The 19,830-nt window shown below is 27.4% G+C and overlaps 1 protein-coding gene across 1 annotated transcript in view; it reads left to right on the top strand.

Annotated features, from left to right (window-relative positions):
• LOC129959828 (mitogen-activated protein kinase kinase kinase 13-like) overlaps positions 1-5,473 on the top strand; it is a 57,529-nt gene extending 52,056 nt beyond the window's left edge. The window contains exons 11-14 of the mRNA XM_056072720.1: positions 942-1,551; positions 1,660-1,715; positions 1,820-2,060; positions 5,011-5,473. Coding sequence (XP_055928695.1) covers positions 942-1,551; positions 1,660-1,715; positions 1,820-2,060; positions 5,011-5,049 — 946 coding nt within the window. The 3' untranslated portion in view covers positions 5,050-5,473. The remainder of the gene's footprint in view (positions 1-941; positions 1,552-1,659; positions 1,716-1,819; positions 2,061-5,010) is intronic.
• The last annotated feature ends 14,357 nt before the right edge of the window (positions 5,474-19,830 follow it).

Here is a 19,830-nt window from a genome sequence, read left to right as displayed (position 1 = left end):
AAAGAATAGTGAATTATCTTAACCAGATGCTTGCATTTTCAAAAAAATTAAATTTTAAAATCTTAAGTATACTTATTTCTTAAATGCTTTAGTTGTTTATTGAATGCCGGGTTTACACTCGGCCAGTTATAAGACGTCCAGTAGGCGATGCATGCGTAGAAAGGCTGAAAAATGCTGTTCGGTCAATGGCAAGTAATTCCGACATTTTTTGCTTGTTGTTCTTTCTGATATGAGGTTTTTCATTTCATTTCTATAGTTTTTCAAATTTCGTATGTTATTTTACCCTGTTTCTTTGTGTAAATATCCGTCATTTTAATACGAGACGCAGTGAAAAAGAAAAATTCAGGGATTGCCAAAACAGCAGCTTATAGCCAAGCTTGGTATGCTTGAATCTATCTTATGAAATTGTGGCAAACTTAAATCAGTCCCTTTCTACGCATGCGCTGCCTACTGGCCGAGTGTAAATACAGCAAAAGGATAAGTATGCTAAGTATATTCTGCTATGGTTTTTTTTTTTTTTTTTTTTTTTTTTTTTTTTTTAAATATTGCTGAGATTGCTTTAAGGATTTAGTTTCATCTCAAGGATTTACAAACAACAATCTTTTTTTGTTGTTAAAATAAAAGTTACTGATTTAAAAATTTTCAGCACGTTTTAATTAATTGAATATAAAATTTAGGCAATTCTTTACTATATTAATACTTTATGATGAATCAATTGGTATTAAAGCCCAAATTGATGTAAAAAATGAGACCACAACAGTTTTCATGAGATTTTAATTTTTAGGAAACTGGTATACTCCTTGAATGTGCACAATATATTATTTTAATGTCTTAGTGTGATATTACTTTTTTTCAATTGCAAAAAAAAAATTATTATTGTTTCAAGTAAATAATTGTCATCACATCTCCAACTTTGATTTATTTTTATAAATTTTTTTCAGATTAAGTGTTTCTTCTAAAACTGCTGAAAGCTCTGCATTTCATGGTTCTGCTAAATCTAGAATTCGAAGAGCAAAAGTTGTTAAAAGTAATTATCAAACTGAAAAGTTTGATTATTCAGTGCCTTTTGATGTTGCTGAAAGTTCATATCAAAGTTCAGAATTGGAACTGCCGAGCTTCATTGACACAGAAACTCAAACTGAGTCAGTTGACAAAGATGAACTTGTTATTAGTACTGATAGACATGTTATTGAAGGAATTGAAAATTTGCATCTTTCAGAAAATACCAATTCAGCTAAACATTCAGATTTGCTTGTTGTGCGTCCTTTGGAACTTAATGCTTCTGAATTATCATCTCATTCTTTTTCGGGAAAAGTTGATAAAAATAGTGATAATTTTTCCGCAGACAAATTTAAGGCTGAACATCGAGCCAGTGATGAACTGAAGAAATCTGATTCTGTTGGTATTTATGATTGCTCTGAAAAATTTGAAAATACCATTTCGTTCAGAAGGAAAGCCATGAAGAGAAAACCGAAATTTAACCAGCAGTTCTGTAGAATGGGTTCATTCAGAGGAAAAATTCTTCTGAAGAAATTTGGAAGCAGCTTACAGGTATATTATAAATCTTTATTTATTATGTTCAGTATTAATATCCGCACTCTTGTTAAAGCTTTCATAGATTTTTATCTGCCTTTAAGTAATTATTCTTTCTTTTCATAGGAATTTAGTGGAACTGAAGAATCATGTGAAAGTGATTATGATAGAGATTCACCTGGGTAATTTTTCCCCCTTTGTTTTTTTTTCTAAGATTGATTATACAATATTTTTATTGCATGGTCATTGAACTGGATTTTTTCAAGAATATGCATATCCTTTTCAGGAATTCTAGATTTAGTTTAGCAAATATCAGTGAAAACTCATTATCTAGTTCAGATGAGTATTCTGAGGAAGAAAACACCAGTGAACATTCCAGTAGTCAATATACAACTGGGGAATTACTATCAAGCATGTCCAATCCAGATATTACGCTCAGTATGGATTTTGATTCTCCTTGTGGTGAAACCATACTTGTGAATCAAAATTCATTAGAATCAGATGTTGCTCAAAATTTCAAAATACAGGTAAGATTCTGATTTTTTAAGTTTGTATTTTCTATTAAATTTCACCTGTATTGGGTACCAAAGTTTGGTTTGAGACCAGTATAAATGCTTTTAATAGTTTACATATAGCATGGCATTATGACATAGAATGTATTTTATTTCTTTTAAAAATAACAAATTGTTAAATAAATGTCAAATCTGCATATTTTTAATTAGTATGAATGAAGTTATCTGTTTTCCACTATGTTGCAGTCCACTTGTTCAATTATTTATTGTGTATTTTGAGGAGCTATTTGATCTGTTACTGTGCGATTTCATTTATTTTTCATTTCTTATATTATAAAACACTTAATGATTTATGAAGTAGAATGTTTTAACCATGTCGTTATTGATAAAAGAGAGATATTGAGAGGAAAGGGCTTTTCCGAGTGTAATCTCAGTAAAGAGCAGGATTATTAAAAGAAAATTCTATTCATGCAAAATTTAGAGCAATTGCTTTATATGAATCATTTTTCTCCCTCCCAAAATAGCTTTGTATGCAGGGTTCCCAAAAAAAGTGGAACAAGCTTGTATTTCCCTAAGTAATGCACCTATTCAAATATTAGTACTTATAAAGTTTCATTAAATAAGGTGGGAAATTTTATGAAAACAATATCTCTTCTGTAGAACATGATAGTAAAAAGTTAAGAAAAAGTGTCAATTATTAAAATGTTGTTTCTAACAGTCCAAAAGTGTCAATTATTAAAATGTTTCTCTTACATTAATCCATGCATATACAGTGTTCCACATTTCTTTGTACAAAACTTGCAGATATGCTTATTTTTCAATTTAGAGGGACTAATCATTAATTAGGATGGAAATATTTATTTCAAAAAGGCCGCTTTATCCAATACAGAAAAACTGTCTTATTGAAATATTTTTTATAGTATATCATGCAGTCACCATGACTTCAAATAAATTTTCTAATCATACATAATGTTGATAACTTTAATTAGTCAATTAATAGTTGCAAATTCGATTTCATAAAAAAAAAGAGAGAGAGAGAGAGAGAGACTTGCGAAATTAAACATTGAAGGTATCCCAAAGAACTATTGGAATATTAAATAAAATTCTTTGCTCTCAACTGTTTGCTTTTTAAATGAATAACATATTTTCTAACAAGTGTTTGGAAATGTTGACGACATATGGTTTATGAAATCTTTGTTGTAGAAAAATATACAAAAATCTTTTCCTAAATTCTCAGCATCTTTCTAGGGAATGCACTAACTTAGCGATTTATTGATAACCAAAAGCAGGGTTCTTACTTTCCCAGGGAGGAATGGAGAAGATGAGGCGTTATACAAATTATACAGAAATTGACATTTTGACTTATATTTCAAGTTGTTCTCATTCTGGAAAATAAACAGTGAGTTCAAAACTCAACATTCCGAAAATGAATAAGAGTTACTGCTAAATGCTCATTCCAAAAAATAACACTGTTCATATTGCATTTGGGCAGTCCAGGAACTGTTATATGAAAGACTACACAGTCAATATCTATAATTTAACAAGTGGGTCCTACTTCAGCCGAAATCACATCCATATTTTCTGAGTAATTTGGACCCACGACTGTCGCTTTTCTCGAGAAAGGAGCGTCAATTTTCAAAATAATCACTTTTGGAGCATCAACAATTACTTTCCGTTCTTCGTACAAGAAGTTCATCATAGTGGCAATTTTTTATAAATATTGTTGTGGTATTTGTAGAAGCTTGTTGGTTAGTCATATTTTCTGAAATAGTGCGCTGAATAGTAATTGATATATTCGTTTAGTTTTGGTATCCATTATGACTGAATCAAAGGATAAATTGCTTTTGGTAGTACATGTTCTGTGGATCTTCGCCGACAAATTCAAGAAACTCTCTTTATGTCACAAGTGATAAACTGAATCGCAAATATTGTTAAAAGAATGGAACGTTACTTAAATATCGAAAAATGCGGTATTATTTTCTAATTCTCTCCTTTTGATAATCTTTTTGCAATATGTATATTAAAAATCGCACTCTAACGCGATCATAGGTATAATAAAATGGTCTAAGTCAATAAATGCTCTTTTTGATAGCTAAGAAACTTTTACGGATAGAAACATGAAACTTTGTACCCATGTAGATAGTGTATAGTAAACTCTTCACTCACTGATACTTTTTTCTATGGTACTATAAAAATTTATTTTTTGTAACTTTTTATCTTTATCCTTCACTAAGACCAAAGTATTTCTATACATTTCGGTATTTTATTTTATGAAACTTTGCTGTTGGAAATTTATCCAATTGCAGTGGTTAAGGAAATAAAAGCTTGTTCCACTTTTCTGGTACATCCTGTGTATTCATGTTGGGCTACGAACTATTGAATTGAATACAGCTTAATTCTCCAGTAATAGTTGAAAATAGTTTTGAGGTAGGATTAGATCTTGAACCCGATCAGAATAACTGCTGTTAACATTCTACTTAATTTTTGTTATGAATAAAGATATAGACTAAGTTTCTTTATTCATGTCAGTAAGATATTTTTCAAATTAACCATAAATTAATCATAGGAAGAAGACATTCTTGCAAGAATGAATAAAAAAAAAATTTTTTTAATCTGAAAAGTAAAGTGTTCATACCTGAAATAAAAGCAATGTCTCATATGTTCATGCATGCTTTTAAATATGTATATATTTATATACTTTTTATCTCTTAATCTTTGAAAAACAAAAGTAGAAATATCTAATCTACATTTTTTTAAGTGCATGAATACATTCTGTGATTATTTGGATGGTATTAATCCTGTATTTATTAAAGAGATCATATTCTACATATGATTATAATAATCAGAGCTTCATTTGCTAGCAGCCATTTTACAAAGCTCGCGTCTGAAATTAATATTGAAGCTTGCATGTTTTCAGGTTTTATTTATTTTTAAATATATGATTAATTTAAAAATTTTGTTTTAGGGGATGGATGAAGAAATTACAAGTGAACAGATATTTTAAGTTTTCTACTTCATCGAATAATTTTGTATTGTAGTTTTTATCATCATATACATTTTTTCATCAAAATTTAATGAGCTATACATTGCATTTTAATACTGTTACGTGCAGTTTTACATTCCATGAAATGTTCTCTAGGAATATATATTTTAAGAACTATTTTGAAAATATATCATTTTCTGATTTTAGATGATGATTCAAACTTTTTAATATTAGTTTTATAATTTTTTGTACTTGTCACTTTTATGACAAATCTAATTGTGATGTAATCATCAGATTTCATTTGTTTAAGGAAACAAGTTCATGTAAATATTCATATGTGGAATCAAAGTGTGATTAACAAATTAAAGCATTTGCTATAGTGCTGTGCATTTCATTCTGGTATTTATACTCTTGATTTCATACCTGAACTATTTTCACTTAGCTATGTTAGTTGTGTTTGGTACTTAGAATGAGATTTTAAAAAAATTGTATAATAGCTCTGTTAATGTAATGTGTATAGAGTAAGTAATAGCATCATTTTCTATGATGCAAATTGTGCCTAAACTATACAGATACATATGTACTATATATTAAACTTTTGTTGTAATTTATTAGCTTTATATTCTTATGAATATCTCCATATTTTTCTGTCATGTATGAGGAATTTGGATTAGAACTGTCATAGATACTGGGTGCCTTGCTTATGAAAAGTATGTGAATGCACATGAAAAATTTAATAAGTAGCAAATTGCATTAGTTTGAGTAAAAGAAAAAGCTGTTATAACTTGCATATAGAAATTCTTATATTAAAAAGAGGAAAATTCTGTGATAAAACGGTATGAAAACTGCTTTCTTTTTGAATTTTTTCTCTTTAAACTAAGCTTCTCTCTGTTAAACCATCGAAGTATGCAGATAAAAATTATCACACAGCATGTAGTAGCATTTTTGTATGGTTGCAAAAAAATAGTATATTGTCGAAATTACTTATTTAAATCATAAAATATGTATGTCTCCATAATTTATATATATATTATATCATTTTTATTACTAATCATGCTAATCATTTTTATTTTAAATTATTACACTTTAAATATTTTATTCATATTTTTCCTCATTAGCTGTTACTTTATATCTGTGCCTTGTATAATATCAATGGGAAATGTAGATTATTATTCTAGCTAAAGGGTCTCTTGGAGATAAGAACCTACTCTTCAGAGTTTTTTTTTTTTTTTTTTTTTTTTTTTCCCTCCATTAAAGAATATGGTAGCATTTAAATTGTTTCAGAAATAGCATACTTAATATGAAATCTGTTTAAGGGCAAATAAGTGTTTTTAATTTGATTTTTTTTTTCGTTTGCCTGATAGTTAAAACTAATTATCCTTTTTAAGTTTGGCTTTTGATTATAATAGTAATAACCAAGTTAATAGGAAAAAATCAAAATTAAACCAAATAAAATATGAATCCGGCTTGAAGACTTTCTCAAGGGTCCCCTCAGGCAGGGATTCAAAAAACAATTTAACAGGATCAAAAGGGTTTGTAATAACAAAAATTCCTATATTGAAGCGTCAAATAACCTCATTAAAAATTTAACTATTAAGGAATTTCCCAGAAACTACTGCAATATCATTTTTTTTAATTAAACAGGGAATGATGTGGGATTAATCCTTTACATAAAATAAAAATAGACCTTCCGTTGCATATTAGAGAACTCAATAGATGGTGCTAAGACCCTCCAATTGTTTTTTTTTTTTTTTTTTTACCTTGAATGCGTTAGCTTGGAAGTTAGAGCGCGGGTAACACAACGGGAACGCTTAAATTTTTTTTTTTTTTGCCTGCTGCTGGTATGTGCTTTTCTTTTTGTTTTCATAACTGGTTTGAGTGTTATTATTTGGTTATTTTATGTTATTTTTTGTTATTATATTTTTGCTTATTAGTGGACGTATTCTTCTAATTTATTGTTTTGTGTATTTCTTTTCTGTTAAAATGGTATATCTCTTAAGCCTAATTTCAGGGGATTTTCGGATCACGAGAAATAGATAATTGGACTGTTTAGTCTGCATTCCTTCACAGAAAAAAAATCCCCTTTTTTTTTTTAAATCCCTGCCTGAGGATGACCCTTGAGAAAGTCTTCAGGCCGGATTCTTTTTTTTATTTGGTTTAATTTTGATTTTTTCCTATTAACTTGGTTTTTATTACTATTGTCTCAATTCATCTGTGTTTTAGTAGTAGCTGCATTTGCGCTCTCTAAATACTATGCTTTTTCTGTTCCTTTTTTGGTTTTAGTTTGAATAAGAAAATATTTTTAGTTGCGATTCCAAAATTATTTATTTTCGTTTCCAAATTTTTTTTAATTTTAGATATGGTTACTATATATATATATATATATATATATATATATATATATATATATATATATATATATATATATATATAATATAACTTTTTTTTTTTTGAGATTTTCATTGTTATAAGTGGAAAATATTTATTTGTAAAATAAAAATGCTTATTATAATAGTGTAATAGTGCTATTTCTTATTATATATTGAATATATTTTTGTTAAAAAGAGATTTTTAAATATTTGTCACCTTTCAGTTGATTTAATATAATCCTTTTTGAAACGTTTAAACTTAAATCTAGCATGCAAATTGTTTAAACAATAAATAAACAATTTTTCTGTCTTCTAATATATGTTATTATTATTGCCCTCCATGTTATCAGAACTTTTAAACCAAATTTTATATATGCATGTTAAACTTTTTTATCATCTGTTTGTCAGATACATTAATAGCAAAAGATAAACTAAAAGATAATATTTATCGGCTTTAGTTATGTTTTTGTGCATTTATTTCAATTGACGGGTTCTTTTCTATGTTGTTATGTGGTTTTTTTTTTTTTAAATTAAATACTACGATGCAGAAAGAATAATTGTGAAAATTTAAAGAATATTTTCTTCTGCATGTTTTTACTATTTTGTAAAAAGATAGCAGAAGAGTGTCAAATAATCTTTGTAGCAAATTTTCTGTGTAAAAATTGCTGATGTGAAACATAGAATTCATCAGCCATCTGTTAGGAATGTTAAAAGTTATGCTCCTAATAATGATTTGGTTTGATGTTATATGTGATAAAGAATTTCAGCATTCATATTCTAAGTGTATGAAAATTTAGTTAATCTGTTGGTTGTAATTTATATACTGTTTTTTTTTTTTTTTTTTTTTTTTTTTTTCAAAAGTACGTTGCGAAATTAATAGCTAAAATATCAGAATTTTTTTTATAGAAAATGTATTAATAACAACTTTTGTACATCTCTACTAATTCAGATGATGATTGCGTATGTGTTGGCGCCCATGCAGGTTGATCTACAGTGATCTATCTTGGTACATATATAATTTTAGAAATAGAAATTTGCACCTCAAAGTGATTTTTTTTAAATTTTTATTTAAATGAAAATTTACCTAAATTTTGAAGATTTTGAAGAACTTCCAAAAATATTACTGCACAGAAACGGTTTTTATGATGCCATTCCAACTTCAAAAAAATTATCTTTTTGATTAGCAATTTATATATAACCTAATTTCCAACAATATATCACATTGTTGACCAGAAATTCAGATTGCTTTGTTTCCTCATGTATTTAATTGTGGGATTTTTTTTTTCCATTGTTGAAAGATAAGGAACTAGGATTCTGTTTAATATTTTGTGATAATGAAAAATCAGAAAGTGAATTACAGTATGATGAACAGGACAATTACGTTTAATAGATTTTAATGTCGTGGTATTTAATTCTGTTCATAAGTGCGATGAACAGCGACTGATGGTCTATAAATGTACTGTATGGAGAAGGTGTAAGACTGTTAAAATTACAGGATTTGGATATCTGTTAGAATTTGATGCTTAAATTTTTTTAAAAGGAATCATCATAATTTACAAACGATTTAATTGAAAGTAAACCATTAATATTCCCACCAGAGCCGGCTAATGTAAAGTAAATGATCGAAAGGACATTTAGAATTCCACTTTTGTATTATATTGACGTATATTTTAAGAATCGTGTTGTTAAAAATGTAATCCAATTTAAATATGTACGTACTTGCAATTTCTACGAACATTATTTTTATCATAGCTTTGTTAAAATTCTGAAAGGGAAAAGTAATGACAGTCCCTGTATTTATCTAAAAATATCAATGGCAGAAATGTAAGCATTTCCAAATAAGAAGATATATATTTTATAGGGGAAAAAACTCTCATGGTGGATTGCATGTGAAATCACTTTCAAAAAGAAAGAATTCAAAATTCTAGATATTATGAAGAGAGTAGAAATAAGGAATTTAATTAATAGGATGTGGTATATTCCTCGAAATTGGTTGAAATCGAATCTCATCTTTCATTTTTCCATTGTATGATGCAGTAATTCAGCACCATAGTGTAATCTTCATCTAAGAGTTATGCTTTAAACTTTTTTGTATTATTAGATGCAGAGTTTCGACTAGGCAGCTGCTTAGGGCTGTTAGTCGTAGAGAAGATTGTGAGCAGATCCATTAAAGTGCTTTATTTTCTTAATTGCCGAATAAGTTTAAAAAATGCAAATTTTATGAATTGTTAAATATTAGATTGATAATAACACTGTTAAATATAATTGATTTGATTCTTTTCTCATTAAATTCATTTTGTTATAATAATATTTTTAAACAATGATCATCTGCTTTAAAAAAATTGAGTACAAATATGGATGCTGAGCAGTCAGGATTCATAATGATAAATATAAACAAATGCATTTTAACTTTAGTAAAATAAAAAAAAAATTAAATTTGAAAATGCATTGAAATGGAAAACTAAACTGAAGTTAAAGAAGAGGCCTTATAATGTACAGTAATTAGGGCTGCAAAATATTTAAGTCTGTCACTGTTTATAATAACACCTAATAAAATGATAATGGTTTTAGAAATATCCAGTGGAAAAGTGTAGTTTTCATTTATTCTCCATTCGTGCTTATGTAACTTTACAACATTCAAGATTGTATTTATCTTGCAAAAACCAAAACAGAGTTGTAATATTAAATCCTTAATAAAGTACTAATTATTTGAAATAATACAATGTACTTGTATGTGAAAGTATAAGTTCCTAGAAATTGTATGCCATTAATGCATATAATTAAATGGTTCCTGGATTTTTTTTAAATACTTTAAAAGCTGATGTCTGTTTTATGAATCATAAAGATGTTTTTAAAATTTCTTTTTGTATTTTCATTGTATTTAAAAGAATAGAGCAAGGCTGTGAAATTTCCAGTGAATCCCTTTGGAATTCGTTATCTGTACTTGTATTCTTACTTGAAATTTATAGATTAATTTTTTCTTTAATAGTAATTTAAAACCTTTTTTTAACTAACTGCGAAGTGGAAAAAAAAAATGTTTTTCAAAGTCGTGTGCAAGTTTCTATAAATATTGTTTAGTGTCTGATGAAAACCTGTAGGTATTGTAAAAAATTTTTTCAGTTTCTTGAATTGCAGATTAGCTTTGATCTCTGTTAAATGCGTATTGTTGTGTGTAAATCATTCCTTATAGTTTTTGTTGGCTCAAAAGAAAAAAGTTATTTCAGTAGTGAAAATATATAAAATGTAGGCTATTTTTACTGAATTTTTCTGCACTTCATATATTTTCATATTCATGAAACCAAATTCAATTTGATATATCTTGAACCTTCTTTGAAGTATTTTTGAATTATTTTGAATTTGCAAAAAGATAAATTTATGTTTTAAAAAAATCTAATAATAAATAATTTTTTAGAATAAAATTGAATTCAAAATATTCACATTCACCGACATCATATCAGCAAATACTTGACCTAATTATTTACTTTAAGAATAGTTGATGAAATTCAACTGTGTATCAATTAATCAAGTATAGATGCTTTTTATTCAAATCAATGTTATATTGGCAACTATTATTTTACAATTGTTTTAAAATGATTTACATTCCACTGAATGAATATTCCTTGTGAAATTTACATTCCTATAGTACTATGTTATATATATACTAACATAGTACTATATATATAAAAAAATAATGTGGATTTTAGAATATCCTGTATATTTTGTTAACTATTGAACTATCAGATTATGTAAAATGTTCCGATTTTGATTTGCATCATATATATTGTTTATTTTAATAACTTTAAAGTGAAGGAAAAGTTTTTAGATGTTATATTTTTAATGAAGAGTGTAGCAGCTATAACTATTTTTAACTGATTTGTTCTTTTTATGAATAATGTAAAGAAAGTAGGAAGTCTTTGCTATATTATATATGTATAAAACACCTTATTTACCAGGTCTTGTAAGAGAGCTTTCAATAATTCATCTAAAACTGTGCTTTTAGTGCCTGTTAAGTTAATTGTCATTCATAGTGTTATTGATTGAGCTTGTAAATTATTTTTTAATTAGCACTTGATATAAAAAAAAAACATTCCTATGAAGTTTTGTTTAAAAACTCAGTTTTGCCACTGTCTTTTTGAACTGATACTACTTGTTTGTGATATTTCTGTCTTGTATATACAATGTTTGCAATTTGAATCATAGCTACTGTTTTTATTATAGCATGTTATAAATTTTCTTCAGAATTTATTGTAATTTTGATGTTAATTCTAGCTAAAAATTTACCATTTTCCCACATCAAGCATACATACTCTCATTATTTGGAAAAATGTGTAAAAAGTATTATTTGTTTATGCATCACAACTATAAAATGTTTGTTTTCCTTTCTGGGGCAGATTGGTTTTTCCTTTAAATTATATATTTCAAATCAGGGTGGATTTTTATAAGTTACAGAATACTATGTATTTCAAGCTTGTCACTTATACATTCCATTGATGAGCTTTCCACTTGCTGCAAAAATTATTGGATTATTATTTATGTACTTTATGGATATAAAATCTAATATTACTTTTACTTTCCCTAAAAATGCTTTCATTTTTCCCCATCCTTTGATAAAGTAAGCAATGATTTGAGTTTTTATTGAAATTAGTTATTATTGTCTATTAAAATTGATTCTATGCATGTTCATTTTTAAATGTTAGATATGTCTTTTTTTTTTTTTTATGTGCGATTCGATTTTGAGCAATGAATAAAAAATTATCTCACCACTCTTTTTCATGAATTAAAAAAAAAAAAGTTTTAATAGAGGCTACTATTTTCTCTCCAGTTGCCTTGGATTTCATTCTAAATCTGAATAAGATGAAAAATTTTTTTCTATCTTATCAAAGTGGTTGGTTGTCACTTATTACTCAGTTTAAAGTAACTATAAAACTAATTAATAACTTGGGAAAGAAAAGAATCCATTTTTTTTTTTTTTTTTTTTTTTTCATATATCATTTTTGTTAAAAATTTTAACTGTTGGAAGTTTTGAAAACTCAACCAAAAACTTGTTGAAAAAAGTTAATAATTATTGTTGAGGCCCTTTTATTTTATCCCCTCTATTAAAGTGATGTTGCATTTTCTAAAAAAAAAAAAAATTAGTGGAGAATATGTCCTATCTTAATTTATTTGAAAAGTCCTGTTTTTGTAATTTCCAACAGCTAATTTTATCTATTTTTAGGTAATTAATTTGGAATTATGTTATGTAATGCAAAAATGTTCTGAAGAAGCTTATCTCGTTCTCTTGTAATTAACTATTTCCTCTTATGAAGCATATTGCCAATTTGTTGAGAAAGTTTGTGAAATGCACATATAATATTTTTTGCATATTATCGGGATATATCCATTGAAGAGAAAAATGGAAGAATTTAATTAAATGTATTTTTTATATTCATTACGTCTTTATATGATATATTCTTAAGAAGCATGTTATTTATTACTGTAAGTTTAGTATCTCATAGATGTAATTAATCGTTTAAAGCAGTGTTGTCTATTTCATAGTTAATGATGAATAAAGGCTCTCACTGTTAATCACTAGTTTATATTTAGAAATGCTGTAAATCAGATATCTATAATTGTTTTCTATCCAAATATAATTCCCTGAATTTTTCATTATTTGTACAAAGCAATTAAATGCCTGTTAAGCAAAAATGTTTGACTGCAAAATATTATTTTGCAGTTTGTTATGTTTGCTCACACAAAATGTTTTCGTGTTCTGTAACATATTTATATATATTGAGTGTTAGCTGATATTTGTGTTTAAAAGTACTTTTGATTTTCTTTAAACTCTGTAATTTTTATTATGATATATCATTATCTAAAATATTTTTATTTGAAAAATACTTTTTTTTAATATTTTAATCTCTTTTATTTAAAAAAAAGGAGGGGTGGGGAATTACGTTTTTCTGGAATAAGCATTGTAAATTAAATAATATATAATCTACAACATTTACCTCATATTTCCATAATATGTTTATGTGATGATAAGTAGATTTTATTAATTTTCTTGTCTTTTGTTCTTCATGCTTTTCTAAGCACATTTATTATTAACATTTTGATATGCCAAATGATTAAATTTTCATTCAAAAATATGTTTATGAATATCTGGTGTTCTCTGCATATATGCTAATTTATCATAGGAACTTCTAACATTTATTTTAAAGTATTTAATTTGCAATTTGGCTTTCAAAAATCGCAGGCATCGAATTCCTTGTCATTTGAGGTTCGTATTGGTTGAATTTCCTGTTAATGTTATAAAAATGATTGACATTATTTCATAATTTCTAATACTATTTCTGTTACATGTTTTAAGATAATCTTTTTCGCGTTTCTGTAAAAAAAGCGGGGGTGCTAATTGTAGTTCACGTTTTTAGTTAATATAATCCAATTCAACTCAGTATTGTAAAATCCCATTTTTAAGCAACACAAAAGATTATTGTGGGATAGATCTTGTAATATTGGTCAGATAATTAGGATGGTATTTGGGTTGACTTAACTATGTGGTGAATGCTGCTGTGCCCCAGTAAATTTTCTGCTAAGTGAATTAAAAGATTACTGTGTACATCACCTTGTTTGGATGGAAAAGAAAATTGAGGTTAATGATGTAGAATTTTATTTATAAATCAAACATAAAAATATATTTAAAGTTATGTGTGTAGACATAAAAAAATAACATGGTGAGTTAAAAATGCAACTATTAGCTCTTTGAACCCAGCTTTTGAGATTTTTGTTTAATAAAGTTTATTGATTGTAAATAAAGAAAAGAAAAAAAAAAGGTAGAACAAAATTACCTTTCTTTAAAATCCTGGCATAATCAACTACATCAGTAATAAAAAAAATATCAATATTTGGGCAAAATACTCCTAATAATGCTATATAATTCATAATTTTGTGATATTCGTGTTTTGAACTTGTTTACCAGGCACAAACCAGGAAACTATTCTGGAGCATATGCCTGGGAACAAACCTTCATCCTATCCTATATTGCATAAGTAAAAACCGAAGCTTATAATAAAAATTGTAAGTATATAAAAACAAATTTCATTAAAAACGCAAATATATATATAAAGATAGTTAAAAAATAATGATATTAAATTCTGATGAAGTATTATGTTACTAAGTTATGTTAAATTTGATAATTTTGAAAAAAATCTAATATAAAATTGTTAATTGTAAAATTAATAATTTAATATTAATTTTTTTTTCAAAACCAATTCAGTTGGGTTCAAAAGACTAAAGTGATATATTTGGATTTAAATAATGCTATTAAAATTTGAACCACTGATTTTATTTATTTCTTACAGAAATAACATTTATATCTTCGTTTAATTTTTGGAATGAAAAGTGTTTATTTTGATTTAGTTTCGATTCTTAAATTGTTGAAGTGACATATCATTTATCTCTTTCTCGTTTATTACATTCTGTACTGGTTAATTATTTGGGTATAAGGTGGTGAAGCTTCATAATGTATGTATATCTGTATTTAAATATCAAGTTTCTTCATTGGTGTGGTGATTGCCTTGCATAACCTTATGTAAGGCATATTTGTCTTATATTCATTGTAATATGTGATACATCAGGTCTCAGGTAAATACTGTTTATTTTTGTATGAAAGTTGAGATTTTAAGTTATGCATTTCAATTGTTCTTGTAATCTATAATGTTTTAAGTTAATAAATAATTTTTCTTTTATGTAATATATTTCATTCTTTTATATTAAATTATAGTCTTTACATTTTCCCATTGTTTGGGGGAAGAGAAATTTAAATAGTTGTCACCTTGTAATAGCATTAGTACAAACTTTTGCAGAACGTAAATTGATACAGGGATAGTGAGATTGTTATTGAGATTTTGTAAAATAGAATTTTAAATGACTAGGAATATTATTTTAACTTGTAACATCTTTGACGTTATAACGTCTTTTGTTACAAATATTAAAAAGTCGATAATTCGAAATTGCTACAACAGAACATTTTGACTGATTGCATTTGGGGCAAAATTATAGTTACTATATTCGAATTGTAAAATGAATTACATTGAAATAAGTTAATTGTTTATAGTCATGGTTTATATGAGTTAATCTAGTTCTTCTAAGATTGATGTAATTACAAGAAATGTTAAAAGAAAGACGCATACATAAAATGTAGAAAAACAAAAAAATGAGAATATATAAATTGATCAACCATAAATGTTTAATTTATGAAGAGATCGCCAAGTTTACAAAAATGAATACATCTAGAAAAAAAATCATTTACGTTATGCGTCCATTTTTTGCTGGGGTTCTTTCTATTTATTTGGAACTTCAAAGAATCAGCAACATGCTTGCTCATCTTTCCGACTTTAGATGATCTTAGCTTTATCAAATGAGGTAAAAAAAAGCACAATAAAGCATACTGAATCAGTCATTCGACCTTGAAGAGTTCAACTAATTGGCAAATGAAAGATGATGGGTTTCCTTCGACTTAGGACCGTAACAAAGACGTGACATATGTAGTGGCATCCCGAACATGTAAAACAGTTTTAATGTATTATCAGAGGCAGTTAAAGGTTAAAAAGAAATCCTGATTGCGTTATCTATGAAAAGCATGTTGCTGCTCGCGTTCTAAAAAGAGCAATAAGTTCTACTAGTATTTCACGAAGACAATAAAATCAATCAAGGAAACTTTACAAAGTTTTCGAAAACGAGCATTTATTAATGTACTAAAAATAGAAATTGATATTTTTTTTAAATCAAAAAGCGGGATGTCAAAATCGTGGAAAAGTAAGAAAAGCACTGATAAAAATACTCAAAGTGAATTCAAATTTTAATAGTATTATTTTTTTAATAAATGCTTAGGATTTTTTTTCTTGACATACTCTTTCCTCCTTAATTTGCTTTAAGAATTGTCTTCAGCGCCTTCTATTTTTATGATTTTACTGTGACCTTCCGATTTTTGATAACATTATTTTCAACTTTTTAATATACTATGAAAAGCATGATTTTTAAAATTATTTTTTATTATTCCTACTTTTTATGTTTAATATATTTCACAATTCATTATTACAAATATTATGAAATTTTATACACAATTTGTTTCTGATTATCAGTACCAGATAACTCTTCTCATATGGAATCAAATTATTCGATTAACGGATAATCAACTATTAACACAAAGTGTCCATCAGTATTGTTACTGTTTCTTCACGATTTTGTTTGGCATTCAGTGAACAACAGCATGGAGATATCGTACAATATCTTGTGCTAATAAGGAAATGCTGAAAGTATTAAAATATTGTATTGTCATTGGAAAAGGTCACACAACTTTTCAAACCTATTACATCGGGAAACGAGGGGAAAATCGATTTCAAAATTCCATTTTTACAAGCATGAAAATTTAAATGTGTAAAAATTGATATTCTTCTTCTTTAAGAATTTATCCTCTGCATTTACTCGATGTAATTATAGTTGTCATGTCATCAAAATATAGTTGGCAGCTTGTATTTAAATGATTTCTTTAATGGTTTATCTTCACATTTATGTACTGGTTACTTTTTAAGATTAAATTGATTTATTGCATTGATTTAGTTTTGTGATTGGTTTAAATTTGAAATAATTTCAATGCGCGTGCATATGACTTATGAAATGTAATTTTCACGTTGTCTTGAAGGCTAGAGCAATTCTTACAAAAGCAATGCCAAATTTCAAGCAGCAACTCGAAATTATCCTGATTCCGTAGAATAACATTGAAAATAAAATCAGTGTTGAGAAGAGTAAGAAATGACAATTGCCTGCTAGTATTACCTAATCTTGAAAGATTGCTTAATCAGTTAATTATGGAGTTTATTTTTTTGAAGTCCCTCAAGTCGCCCCCCCCTCCCTCTTTTAAAGTCAAGCGATGGCGCGTGTACAAGTCGAATGAAATACAAATAGCTGCACATAATTGCAAAAAATCTTAATAAAGCGAATAATATTTCATTTTTATTAGATAAAAAATTACACATCGACCGTGCCAAAATTAAGATGTGGATTGATTTATATACACGTCGAATGCGCTTAACTGGTTTAGCCTTATCTATTACGTTTTGTGAAATATTTTGGTTTTATTTTCCATTTCTACACTGCAAATAAATGTCACTGATAGATATTTAATGTCGGCCTTTTTTATGTAAAATATATCTGATCACTGCAGAATATGTATAAAAAATTGATTAGAAAGGACAAGTAAAAAACATTAACAAGAAATCGGGTTGCAATGCAAGTGAAAAATATAGAACGATTCAAAATTCTACTTAAAACAATACAGGAAATACAAAAGGAAGCCAAATTGCATATGAAAGCATGGCCGAAAGTGTTATTCGGATAAGCTAGGTAGCGATATTCTCCACTGCTAATGTAGAATTTTTCCACTCTAATCATTTAAAGTTCACGTGCGATGAACATGAAGCAGCAATTCACGAATGCTGAGATGGTAGACATACAAAACTCATCACAAGAATCTCCATCGCAGCTGTAAATGTTTGCGAGGTGCCTTGTATTTTGGTAGGGGCTCACCAATCCATACGCTTCCACTGTGAAACAAGCATAACTGTAAAGAATTTTGAGCAGCTCTAAAACTGAATGTGTACACGTACTGGCAAAGTGCCGCCAAATAAAAGATTTTCACTCATCATTGGCTTGCTATTTCTGATCTTTTGTTGTTGTCCGATCCAAAATGGTTTTGTCTTGTTTTCTTTCTTTCTACCTTTTTAAAATCCATTACATGATTTAAGAATAACCCTGTATAAAAGCACAGGGTTATTCATAAATCATAGATATGAAAATTGAAATTGGAATCTAATTTCTTCATTCTATAAAATTTAAATTAGGGCTGGATTATCAGATAGATAAGGTATGCATTTGCCTAGCCCCGATATCTCGAGCTTTTAATTATTTTTTTTCAGGGTAATTTAATTCCGTGCTTTTATTTGATTTATAAGAGTCTAGTACGAAAAGATTATTATTAACTATTGTTTACATTTCAGAACACAATTATAATGACTTTTTTATAATCAGTATTCTCCAATTATTTCTTTGTTTATTGACTTTGATGTCATTTGTCATAGGCGTTGACGCACAAATCAGCAACTGTAAAATTTTGTATTATAGACTGTGCTACAAGTTTTTAAATATTTGTAATCATTTTTTTAAAAATTAATGTTAAATTAATTTTTTTTTGTTGCGTGATAATAAAATTATCTTAAAATTAATTCCTAATTAAATGTTTTGTGATTTCAGTTCCTTATAATATTTGTTATTTAAAAATTACTTACCTTGATGCTAAACAAATATCATTAATACAATCTGGTTTTGAAAGTTAGAAAAAAGCTATCAGAAACTTCCATGCCTGTTAGCCCCGAAAAGTTTTCATCCTGCATTGATTTAATCTGCTGTTCTTCTGCGTAATGTACGAATACTTTTTTTTTCTCTCTAATATGATTGTTCTTCAATAAAAGGAAAAAAGTTATGAAGATTTATCCAAGAATTCGTGTTTTATCCGCATTTTTTTATGCAGTGGCTCGAAGTATTTTTATATTTTTGAAGTGATTTAAATAATCTTTACTTTAATGGAATTAAAAAAAAATAAAGTATGTAAATGAAATTTATTCCAGTTATCAATAAATCATGCCAATACTTGTTACAGACATTTTAAAATCAGAAGTTTCTTATCTCAATTGTTTACATTTTAAGGAATTAAACGATCTTATTTTCAAAATGTATTTTTAAACAATAATTTGCTAATGTGTTGCAACGTTTACTTTATATGACTTTGTTTTTATTTTTTAGATTTCTCCTGTTTGTTGATGTGCACCCTAAAAAAAACTACATGACTCTTTTCATTGGAAGGTCTTCAGTCATGATTTTTCTTACTAAAATCTATTTTAAACTTCATTATATTCTGCAGAAAACGTATTAAAATGTAGGGATTCGAACTTCTAATGTTGGTATTTTATTCAGTGGCATTTTGCGAGGGTAAACGACACGCAAGGCATGTCAATAATTTTCTGTCCCTCATGATATTTCTCTTTAAAAAGTGACATCAATGCATTGATGTTCACGGTGCCCCTTAAAACTAATGCCCCGGGAATCTGTACCACAACCACCGATAGACATAAATATCGGTAATTGGGTCGCTAAGCCACTAATATCCTTGTTAATCAGTGTAGTTGTTGATGCAAAGAGTGAAGTTACCAGTTGGGAATTTTTCTTCATTCACTCTATTGGAATACTTTGACTCTCAGAAACAGAATAGTAAATTTCTGTGTACTGCTACATAAAATAACATTTAATTTGTAAGCAAATGTTAGCAGTGTTTCTTCGTTCTATTTACATTTCCAATGGCAAACTGGTTTTTCTCTGAAAGGAATCAGCAAGTGCTCTTTCT

Source organism: Argiope bruennichi, chromosome X2, assembly GCF_947563725.1.
Source record: "Argiope bruennichi chromosome X2, qqArgBrue1.1, whole genome shotgun sequence".
NCBI classification, from domain to species: domain Eukaryota; kingdom Metazoa; phylum Arthropoda; class Arachnida; order Araneae; family Araneidae; genus Argiope; species Argiope bruennichi.
Note: the sequence above shows the minus strand (reverse complement) of the source record. Positions and strands in the feature narration are given on the sequence as shown.